The 13,368-nt window shown below is 39.5% G+C and overlaps 1 protein-coding gene across 6 annotated transcripts in view; it reads right to left on the bottom strand.

The window, feature by feature from the left end:
* The window catches only part of LOC110495466 (OX-2 membrane glycoprotein), a 42,889-nt gene that overhangs the window by 23,456 nt on the left and 6,065 nt on the right, over positions 1 to 13,368 (bottom strand). For all 6 annotated transcript variants that reach the window (XM_090239591.1, XM_090239590.1, XM_090239592.1 and 3 more), the window contains exon 5: positions 10,046 to 10,375. In XM_090239591.1, the coding sequence (XP_090095717.1) occupies positions 10,046 to 10,375 (330 nt within the window). The remainder of the gene's footprint in view (positions 1 to 10,045; positions 10,376 to 13,368) is intronic.

Raw genomic sequence — 13,368 nt, forward strand, 5'->3', positions numbered from 1 at the left:
ACAATACAACCTTCCTTACAGCAATAGTCTCAGTGGATATACCCCCTGAGATATAATACAACCTTCCTTACAGCAATAGTCTCAGTGGATATACTCCCTGAGATATAATACAACAATACAACCTTCCTTACAGCAATAGTCTCAGTGGATATACTCCCTGAGATATAATACAACAATACAACCTTCCTTACAGCAATAGTCTCAGTGGATATACCCCCTGAGATATAATACAACAATACAACCTTCCTTACAGCAATAGTCTCAGTGGATATACCCCCTGAGATATAATACAACAATACAACCTTCCTTACAGCAATAGTCTCAGTGGATATACCCCCTGAGATATAATACAACAATACAACCTTCCTTACAGCAATAGTCTCAGTGGATATACTCCCTGAGATATAATACAACCTTCCTTACAGCAATAGTCTCAGTGGATATACCCCCTGAGATATAATACAACAATACAACCTTCCTTACAGCAATAGTCTCAGTGGATATACCCCCTGAGATATAATACAACAATACAACCTTCCTTACAGCAATAGTCTCAGTGGATATACTCCCTGAGATATAATACAACCTTCCTTACAGCAATAGTCTCAGTGGATATACCCCCTGAGATATAATACAACAATACAACCTTCCTTACAGCAATATTCTCAGTGGATATACTCCCTGAGATATAATACAACCTTCCTTACAGCAATAGTCTCAGTGGATATACCCCCTGAGATATAATACAACCTTCCTTACAGCAATAGTCTCAGTGGATATACTCCCTGAGATATAATACAACCTTCCTTACAGCAATAGTCTCAGTGGATATACCCCCTGAGATATAATACAACAATACAACCTTCCTTACAGCAATAGTCTCAGTGGATATACTCCCTGAGATATAATACAACCTTCCTTACAGCAATAGTCTCAGTGGATATACCCCCTGAGATATAATACAACAATACAACCTTCCTTACAGCAATAGTCTCAGTGGATATACCCCCTGAGATATAATACAACAATACAACCTTCCTTACAGCAATAGTCTCAGTGGATATACTCCCTGAGATATAATACAACAATACAACCTTCCTTACAGCAATAGTCTCAGTGGATATACTCCCTGAGATATAATACAACAATACAACCTTCCTTACAGCAATAGTCTCAGTGGATATACCCCCTGAGATATAATACAACAATACAACCTTCCTTACAGCAATAGTCTCAGTGGATATACTCCCTGAGATATAATACAACCTTCCTTACAGCAATAGTCTCAGTGGATATACTCCCTGAGATATAATACAACAATACAACCTTCCTTACAGCAATAGTCTCAGTGGATATACTCCCTGAGATATAATACAACCTTCCTTACAGCAATAGTCTCAGTGGATATACCCCCTGAGATATAATACAACAATACAACCTTCCTTACAGCAATAGTCTCAGTGGATATACCCCCTGAGATATAATACAACAATACAACCTTCCTTACAGCAATAGTCTCAGTGGATATACTCCCTGAGATATAATACAACAATACAACCTTCCTTACAGCAATAGTCTCAGTGGATATACTCCCTGAGATATAATACAACAATACAACCTTCCTTACAGCAATAGTCTCAGTGGATATACTCCCTGAGATATAATACAACAATACAACCTTCCTTACAGCAATAGTCTCAGTGGATATACTCCCTGAGATATAATACAACAATACAACCTTCCTTACAGCAATAGTCTCAGTGGATATACTCCCTGAGATATAATACAACCTTCCTTACAGCAATAGTCTCAGTGGATATACTCCCTGAGATATAATACAACAATACAACCTTCCTTACAGCAATAGTCTCAGTGGATATACTCCCTGAGATATAATACAACCTTCCTTACAGCAATAGTCTCAGTGGATATACCCCCTGAGATATAATACAACCTTCCTTACAGCAATAGTCTCAGTGGATATACCCCCTGAGATATAATACAACCTTCCTTACAGCAATAGTCTCAGTGGATATACTCCCTGAGATATAATACAACAATACAACCTTCCTTACAGCAATAGTCTCAGTGGATATACCCCCTGAGATATAATACAACCTTCCTTACAGCAATAGTCTCAGTGGATATACCCCCTGAGATATAATACAACAATACAACCTTCCTTACAGCAATAGTCTCAGTGGATATACTCCCTGAGATATAATACAACAATACAACCTTCCTTACAGCAATAGTCTCAGTGGACATACTCCCTGAGATATAATACAACAATACAACCTTCCTTACAGCAATAGTCTCAGTGGACATACTCCCTGAGATATAATACAACAATACAACCTTCCTTACAGCAATAGTCTCAGTGGATATACCCCCTGAGATATAATACAACAATACAACCTTCCTTACAGCAATAGTCTCAGTGGATATACTCCCTGAGATATAATACAACAATACAACCTTCCTTACAGCAATAGTCTCAGTGGATATACTCCCTGAGATATAATACAACAATACAACCTTCCTTACAGCAATAGTCTCAGTGGATATACTCCCTGATATATAATACAACAATACAACCTTCCTTACAGCAATAGTCTCAGTGGATATACTCCCTGAGATATAATACAACAATACAACCTTCCTTACAGCAATAGTCTCAGTGGATATACCCCCTGAGATATAATACAACAATACAACCTTCCTTACAGCAATAGTCTCAGTGGATATACCCCCTGAGATATAATACAACAATACAACCTTCCTTACAGCAATAGTCTCAGTGGATATACTCCCTGAGATATAATACAACAATACAACCTTCCTTACAGCAATAGTCTCAGTGGATATACCCCCTGAGATATAATACAACCTTCCTTACAGCAATAGTCTCAGTGGATATACTCCCTGAGATATAATACAACAATACAACCTTCCTTACAGCAATAGTCTCAGTGGATATACCCCCTGAGATATAATACAACAATACAACCTTCCTTACAGCAATAGTCTCAGTGGATATACCCCCTGAGATATAATACAACAATACAACCTTCCTTACAGCAATAGTCTCAGTGGATATACTCCCTGAGATATAATACAACAATACAACCTTCCTTACAGCAATAGTCTCAGTGGATATACCCCCTGAGATATAATACAACAATACAACCTTCCTTACAGCAATAGTCTCAGTGGATATACCCCCTGAGATATAATACAACAATACAACCTTCCTTACAGCAATAGTCTCAGTGGATATACCCCCTGAGATATAATACAACAATACAACCTTCCTTACAGCAATAGTCTCAGTGGATATACTCCCTGATATATAATACAACAATACAACCTTCCTTCCAGCAATAGTCTCAGTGGATATACTCCCTGATATATAATACAACAATACAACCTTCCTTACAGCAATAGTCTCAGTGGATATACTCCCTGAGATATAATACAACAATACAACCTTCCTTACAGCAATAGTCTCAGTGGATATACTCCCTGATATATAATACAACAATACAACCTTCCTTACAGCAATAGTCTCAGTGGATATACTCCCTGAGATATAATACAACCTTCCTTACAGCAATAGTCTCAGTGGATATACCCCCTGAGATATAATACAACAATACAACCTTCCTTACAGCAATAGTCTCAGTGGATATACCCCCTGAGATATAATACAACAATACAACCTTCCTTACAGCAATAGTCTCAGTGGATATACCCCCTGAGATATAATACAACAATACAACCTTCCTTACAGCAATAGTCTCAGTGGATATACCCCCTGAGATATAATACAACAATACAACCTTCCTTACAGCAATAGTCTCAGTGGATATACCCCCTGAGATATAATACAACAATACAACCTTCCTTACAGCAATAGTCTCAGTGGATATACCCCCTGAGATATAATACAACAATACAACCTTCCTTACAGCAATAGTCTCAGTGGATATACCCCCTGAGATATAATACAACAATACAACCTTCCTTACAGCAATAGTCTCAGTGGATATACCCCCTGAGATATAATACAACAATACAACCTTCCTTACAGCAATAGTCTCAGTGGATATACTCCCTGAGATATAATACAACAATACAACCTTCCTTACAGCAATAGTCTCAGTGGATATACCCCCTGAGATATAATACAACAATACAACCTTCCTTACAGCAATAGTCTCAGTGGATATACCCCCTGAGATATAATACAACAATACAACCTTCCTTACAGCAATAGTCTCAGTGGATATACTCCCTGAGATATAATACAACAATACAACCTTCCTTACAGCAATAGTCTCAGTGGATATACCCCCTGAGATATAATACAACAATACAACCTTCCTTACAGCAATAGTCTCAGTGGATATACTCCCTGAGATATAATACAACCTTCCTTACAGCAATAGTCTCAGTGGATATACTCCCTGAGATATAATACAACAATACAACCTTCCTTACAGCAATAGTCTCAGTGGATATACCCCCTGAGATATAATACAACCTTCCTTACAGCAATAGTCTCAGTGGATATACTCCCTGAGATATAATACAACAATACAACCTTCCTTACAGCAATAGTCTCAGTGGATATACCCCCTGAGATATAATACAACCTTCCTTACAGCAATAGTCTCAGTGGATATACCCCCTGAGATATAATACAACAATACAACCTTCCTTACAGCAATAGTCTCAGTGGATATACTCCCTGAGATATAATACAACCTTCCTTACAGCAATAGTCTCAGTGGATATACTCCCTGAGATATAATACAACAATACAACCTTCCTTACAGCAATAGTCTCAGTGGATATACCCCCTGAGATATAATACAACCTTCCTTACAGCAATAGTCTCAGTGGATATACTCCCTGAGATATAATACAACCTTCCTTACAGCAATAGTCTCAGTGGATATACCCCCTGAGATATAATACAACAATACAACCTTCCTTACAGCAATAGTCTCAGTGGATATACCCCCTGAGATATAATACAACAATACAACCTTCCTTACAGCAATAGTCTCAGTGGATATACCCCCTGAGATATAATACAACAATACAACCTTCCTTACAGCAATAGTCTCAGTGGATATACTCCCTGAGATATAATACAACAATACAACCTTCCTTACAGCAATAGTCTCAGTGGATATACCCCCTGAGATATAATACAACAATACAACCTTCCTTACAGCAATAGTCTCAGTGGATATACTCCCTGAGATATAATACAACAATACAACCTTCCTTACAGCAATAGTCTCAGTGGATATACCCCCTGAGATATGATACAACCTTCCTTACAGCAATAGTCTCAGTGGATATACTCCCTGAGATATAATACAACAATACAACCTTCCTAACAGCAATAGTCTCAGTGGATATACTCCCTGAGATATAATACAACAATACAACCTTCCTTACAGCAATAGTCTCAGTGGATATACCCCCTGAGATATAATACAACAATACAACCTTCCTTACAGCAATAGTCTCAGTGGATATACTCCCTGATATATAATACAACCTTCCTTACAGCAATAGTCTCAGTGGATATACCCCCTGAGATATAATACAACAATACAACCTTCCTTACAGCAATAGTCTCAGTGGATATACTCCCTGAGATATAATACAACAATACAACCTTCCTTACAGCAATAGTCTCAGTGGATATACCCCCTGAGATATAATACAACCTTCCTTACAGCAATAGTCTCAGTGGATATACCCCCTGAGATATAATACAACCTTCCTTACAGCAATAGTCTCAGTGGATATACTCCCTGAGATATAATACAACAATACAACCTTCCTTACAGCAATAGTCTCAGTGGATATACCCCCTGAGATATAATACAACAATACAACCTTCCTTACAGCAATAGTCTCAGTGGATATACCCCCTGAGATATAATACAACAATACAACCTTCCTTACAGCAATAGTCTCAGTGGAAATACCCCCTGAGATATAATACAACAATACAACCTTCCTTACAGCAATAGTCTCAGTGGATATACTCCCTGAGATATAATACAACAATACAACCTTCCTTACAGCAATAGTCTCAGTGGATATACCCCCTGAGATATAATACAACCTTCCTTACTGCAATAGTCTCAGTGGATATACTCCCTGAGATATAATACAACAATACAACCTTCCTTACAGCAATAGTCTCAGTGGATATACTCCCTGAGATATAATACAACCTTCCTTACAGCAATAGTCTCAGTGGATATACTCCCTGAGATATAATACAACAATACAACCTTCCTTACAGCAATAGTCTCAGTGGATATACCCCCTGAGATATAATACAACAATACAACCTTCCTTACAGCAATAGTCTCAGTGGATATACTCCCTGAGATATAATACAACAATACAACCTTCCTTACAGCAATAGTCTCAGTGGATATACCCCCTGAGATATAATACAACAATACAACCTTCCTTACAGCAATAGTCTCAGTGGATATACCCCCTGAGATATAATACAACCTTCCTTACAGCAATAGTCTCAGTGGATATGAGATATAATACAACAATACAACCTTCCTTACAGCAATAGTCTCAGTGGATATACCCCCTGAGATATAATACAACCTTCCTTACAGCAATAGTCTCAGTGGATATACTCCCTGAGATATAATACAACAATACAACCTTCCTTACAGCAATAGTCTCAGTGGATATACCCCCTGAGATATAATACAACAATACAACCTTCCTTACAGCAATAGTCTCAGTGGATATACCCCCTGAGATATAATACAACCTTCCTAACAGCAATAGTCTCAGTGGATATACCCCCTGAGATATAATACAACAATACAACCTTCCTTACAGCAATAGTCTCAGTGGATATACTCCCTGAGATATAATACAACAATACAACCTTCCTTACAGCAATAGTCTCAGTGGATATACTCCCTGAGATATAATACAACAATACAACCTTCCTTACAGCAATAGTCTCAGTGGATATACTCCCTGAGATATAATACAACAATACAACCTTCCTTACAGCAATAGTCTCAGTGGATATACTCCCTGAGATATAATACAACAATACAACCTTCCTTACAGCAATAGTCTCAGTGGATATACTCCCTGAGATATAATACAACAATACAACCTTCCTTACAGCAATAGTCTCAGTGGATATACTCCCTGAGATATAATACAACAATACAACCTTCCTTACAGCAATAGTCTCAGTGGATATACCCCCTGAGATATAATACAACCTTCCTTACAGCAATAGTCTCAGTGGATATACCCCCTGAGATATAATACAACAATACAACCTTCCTTACAGCAATAGTCTCAGTGGATATACTCCCTGAGATATAATACAACCTTCCTAACAGCAATAGTCTCAGTGGATATACCCCCTGAGATATAATACAACAATACAACCTTCCTTACAGCAATAGTCTCAGTGGATATACCCCCTGAGATATAATACAACCTTCCTTACAGCAATAGTCTCAGTGGATATACTCCCTGAGATATAATACAACCTTCCTTACAGCAATAGTCTCAGTGGATATACTCCCTGAGATATAATACAACAATACAACCTTCCTTCCTGCAATAGTCTCAGTGGATATACCCCCTGAGATATAATACAACAATACAACCTTCCTTACAGCAATAGTCTCAGTGGATATACTCCCTGAGATATAATACAACAATACAACCTTCCTTACAGCAATAGTCTCAGTGGATATACTCCCTGAGATATAATACAACCTTCCTTACAGCAATAGTCTCAGTGGATATACCCCCTGAGATATAATACAACCTTCCTTACAGCAATAGTCTCAGTGGATATACCCCCTGAGATATAATACAACCTTCCTAACAGCAATAGTCTCAGTGGATATACTCCCTGAGATATAATACAACAATACAACCTTCCTTACAGCAATAGTCTCAGTGGATATACTCCCTGAGATATAATACAACAATACAACCTTCCTTACAGCAATAGTCTCAGTGGATATACTCCCTGAGATATAATACAACAATACAACCTTCCTTACAGCAATAGTCTCAGTGGATATACCCCCTGAGATATAATACAACAATACAACCTTCCTTACAGCAATAGTCTCAGTGGATATACTCCCTGAGATATAATACAACAATACAACCTTCCTTACAGCAATAGTCTCAGTGGATATACCCCCTGAGATATAATACAACCTTCCTTACAGCAATAGTCTCAGTGGATATACTCCCTGAGATATAATACAACAATACAACCTTCCTTACAGCAATAGTCTCAGTGGATATACTCCCTGAGATATAATACAACAATACAACCTTCCTTACAGCAATAGTCTCAGTGGATATACCCCCTGAGATATAATACAACCTTCCTTACAGCAATAGTCTCAGTGGATATACTCCCTGAGATATAATACAACAATACAACCTTCCTTACAGCAATAGTCTCAGTGGATATACTCCCTGAGATATAATACAACCTTCCTTACAGCAATAGTCTCAGTGGATATACCCCCTGAGATATAATACAACAATACAACCTTCCTTACAGCAATAGTCTCAGTGGATATACTCCCTGAGATATAATACAACAATACAACCTTCCTTACAGCAATAGTCTCAGTGGATATACTCCCTGAGATATAATACAACAATACAACCTTCCTTACAGCAATAGTCTCAGTGGATATACCCCCTGAGATATAATACAACAATACAACCTTCCTTACAGCAATAGTCTCAGTGGATATACTCCCTGAGATATAATACAACAATACAACCTTCCTTACAGCAATAGTCTCAGTGGATATACTCCCTGAGATATAATACAACAATACAACCTTCCTTACAGCAATAGTCTCAGTGGATATACCCCCTGAGATATAATACAACCTTCCTTACAGCAATAGTCTCAGTGGATATACTCCCTGAGATATAATACAACAATACAACCTTCCTTACAGCAATAGTCTCAGTGGATATACCCCCTGAGATATAATACAACCTTCCTTACAGCAATAGTCTCAGTGGATATACTCCCTGAGATATAATACAACAATACAACCTTCCTTACAGCAATAGTCTCAGTGGATATACCCCCTGAGATATAATACAACAATACAACCTTCCTTACAGCAATAGTCTCAGTGGATATACCCCCTGAGATATAATACAACAATACAACCTTCCTTACAGCAATAGTCTCAGTGGATATACCCCCTGAGATATAATACAACCTTCCTTACAGCAATAGTCTCAGTGGATATACCCCCTGAGATATAATACAACAATACAACCTTCCTTACAGCAATAGTCTCAGTGGATATACCCCCTGAGATATAATACAACCTTCCTTACAGCAATAGTCTCAGTGGATATACCCCCTGAGATATAATACAACAATACAACCTTCCTTACAGCAATAGTCTCAGTGGATATACCCCCTGAGATATAATACAACCTTCCTTACAGCAATAGTCTCAGTGGATATACCCCCTGAGATATAATACAACAATACAACCTTCCTTACAGCAATAGTCTCAGTGGATATACTCCCTGAGATATAATACAACCTTCCTTACAGCAATAGTCTCAGTGGATATACCCCCTGAGATATAATACAACAATACAACCTTCCTTACAGCAATAGTCTCAGTGGATATACTCCCTGAGATATAATACAACAATACAACCTTCCTTACAGCAATAGTCTCAGTGGATATACCCCCTGATATATAATACAACAATACAACCTTCCTTACAGCAATAGCCTCAGTGGATATACTCCCTGAGATATAATACAACAATACAACCTTCCTTACAGCAATAGTCTCAGTGGATATACTCCCTGAGATATAATACAACAATACAACCTTCCTTCCAGCAATAGTCTCAGTGGATATACTCCCTGAGATATAATACAACAATACAACCTTCCAAATGACCCCTAATAACCCCCATCCATACACACCATATACAAAGAGGCAGGCCGTGGCGCTCCTGGTGCCTTCTGGGTAAGTGTGGAACTCGCAGGTGTAGCAGCCCTCGTCCTCCGTCTTCACCGGCCTGATGGAGAGCTGGGTGTCTCCCAGGGAGGGGTTCAGGGTCATGCGTCCCCGATAAGGTTCCTCAATGCTGGGTTGGCCTCGCTTGGCAAAGGAGGCCAACGTGGTCGTGTCGCCCTGCTCTGCAGTCTTTCTCCACAGGACCTGGCGTACCCTGTCTGGGAGGACGTACCAGCAGGACATGGTGGCCAGCTTCCCGCTGATGGCTGTTTTATTACCCTCATTGCCCACTTTGACTGGGTCAGATACAGGGAAACAGAGGAAGGTATCAATAGGTGAGCATTGGAATGGGAGGAGCACATTCGTAGTGGTGGGTTAGAGAGATATGACAAAGTGTTTGGAGGCTTACATTTCAGCAAGGCATTTAAATATAGAAATAATTTGGCTTAATTTAAAACCTTATGCACACTACAACCCCAAAAGTATGTGGACACCTGCTCGTCGAACATCTCATAAAAAAATCATGGGCATTAATATGGAGTTGGCCCCCCCTTTGCTGCTATAACAGCCTCCACTATTTTGGGAAGGCTTTCCACTAGATATTGGAACATTTCTGTGGGGACTTGCATCCATTCAGCCACAAGAGCATTAGTGTGGTTGGGCACTGATGTTGGGCGATTAGGCCTGGTTCGCAGTAGGCATTCCAATTCATCCCAAAGGTGTTCGATGGGGTTGAGGTCAGGGCTCTGTGCAGGCCAGTCAAGTTCTTCCATAACGATCTCGATAAACCATTTCTGTATGGACCTCGCTTTGTGCACGGGGGCATTGTCATGCTGAAACAGGAAAGGGCCTTCCCCAAACTTTTGCCACAAAGTAGGAAGCACAAAATCGTCTAGAATGTCGTAGCGTTAAGATGTCCCTTCACTGGATGGTCTTCAGAGATACAGTGGCAAGAGAAAGCATGTAAACCGTTTGGAATTTCCTAGATTTCTGAATAAATTGGTCAGGAATTTGATCTGATCTTCATCGAAGTCACAACAATAGACACACTGTCTGCTTAAACTAATAACACAAATTATTTAATTGTTTTTGTCTATGATGAATACATAATTTAAACATTGGGGAAAAGTATGTGAACCCCTAGGCTAATGACTTCTCCAAAAGCCAATTGGAGTCAGGAGTCAGCTAACCTGGAGTCCAATCAACGAGACAAGATTGGAGATGTTGGTTAGACCTGCCCTGCCCTATAAAAAACACTCACAACAATGTACAAGAAGTATTGCCTGATGTGAACCACGCCTCGAACAAAGCAGATCTCAGAAGACCTAAGATTAAGAATTGTCGACGTGAATAAAGCTGGAAAGGGTTACAAAAGCATCTCTAAAGTATCTCTGTTGCTACTCTCCCCAGGAGAGGCCGTCCTGCAAAGACTACTGCAAGAGCTCAGAGCAGAATGCTCAATGAGGTTAAGAAGAATCCTAGGAAGTCAGCTAAAGACTTACAGAAATCTCTGGAACATGCTAACATCTCTGTTGACGAGTCTACGATACGTAAAATAGTAAACCAGAATAGTGTTCATGAGAGGACACCCCTGAAGAAGCCACCGCTGTCCCCCAAAAAATATTGCTGCACATCTGAAGTTTACAAAAGAGCACTTGGATGTTCCACAGCGCTACTGGAAAAATATTCTGTGGACAGATTAAACTACAGTTGAGTTGTTTGGAAGGAACACACACCACTATGTGTGGAGAGAAAAAAGGCACAGCACACCAACATCAAAACCTCATCTCAACTGTAAAGTATGGTGGAGGGCGCATCATGGTTTGGGGCTGCTTTGCTGCCTCAGGGCCTGGACAACTTGCTATCATCGAAGGGAAAATGAATTCCCAATCCAGGTCAATTACTTGATAAGCATATCCAGTAAATAAGTAAGTAAATCCAGCTAATTATCATAGAGGATGTCCCGCTAATACCCAATGAGTATATCCACATCATTATAGGCTATCTCTCCGCCAATTGAAGCTCAACAGAAGTTGGGAGATGCAAAAGGACAACGATCCAAAACACAGATATAAATCAACAGAATTGTTTCAGCAGAAAAAAAATGACGCCTTCTGGAGTTGCCCAGTCCTATCTTCAACCCAATTCAGATTCTGTGGCATGACCTCAAAAGAGCGGTTCACACCAGACATCCCAAGAATATTGCTGAACTGAAACAGTTTTGTAAAGAGGAATGTTCCAAAATTCCTCCTGACTGTTGTGCAGGTCTGATCCTCAACTACGGGAAACGTTTGGTTGAGGTTATTGCTGCCAAAGGAGGGTCAACCAGTTATTAAATCCAAGGGTTCCCATACTTCTCCCACCCTGCACTGTGAATGTGTACATGGTGTGTTCAATAAAGACATGAAAACGTATAATTGTTTGTGTGTTATTAGTTTAAGCAGACTGTGTTTGTCTATTGTTGTGACTTAGATGAAGATCAGATGAAATTGTATATTTTATGACCAATTTATTCAGAAATCCAGGTGATTCCAAAGGGTTCACATACTTTTTCTTGCCACTGTATATGAGAGGGGTTGGAGGTAGATGAAGGATGGGATTAAAAACAAACAAGAGATTATTATTGTAAAATACATTGTGTCTGTAAAATGTATATAGTATTTATTAGCTGGAAGAAGAGGCCTAAGTGTTTTTGTCCATTAGTTTATTCGAATTAGGGAAGGGGTAGTAGGGTTAGGGGAAAATTATAAAGGAAAATATATTTTTAAACGATATATACAAAAATATTTCCCTTCACTGGAACTAAGGGGCCTAGCCGGAACCACGATAAACAGCGCCAGACCATTATTCCTCCTAGTTCCAAATTTTTGAGTTGGCACTATGCATTCGGGCAGGCAGCGTTCTCCTGGCATCCGCCAAACCCAGATTCGTCCATCGGACTGCCAGATGGTGAAGCGTGATTCATAAATCCAGAGAATGCATTTCCACAGTCCCATGGCGCGAGATTTACACCACTCCAGCCAACGCTTGGCATTGAGCATGGTGATCTTAGGCTTGTGTGTGGCTGCTAGGCCATGGAAACCCATTTCACGAAGCTCCTGACGAACAGCTCTTTTGCTGATGATGCTTCTAGAGGCAGTTTAGAACTCGGTAGTGAGTGTTACAACCGAGGAAAGATGATTTTTATGCGCTATGCGTTCAGCACTCCTGTTCTGTGAGCTTGTGTGGCCTACCACTTCGTGGCTGAGCTGTTGTGGCTCCTAGACATTTCCACTTCACAATGACAGCA

Source organism: Oncorhynchus mykiss, chromosome 7, assembly GCF_057628025.1.
Source record: "Oncorhynchus mykiss isolate SJ-2025 chromosome 7, ASM5762802v1, whole genome shotgun sequence".
NCBI lineage: Eukaryota > Metazoa > Chordata > Actinopteri > Salmoniformes > Salmonidae > Oncorhynchus > Oncorhynchus mykiss.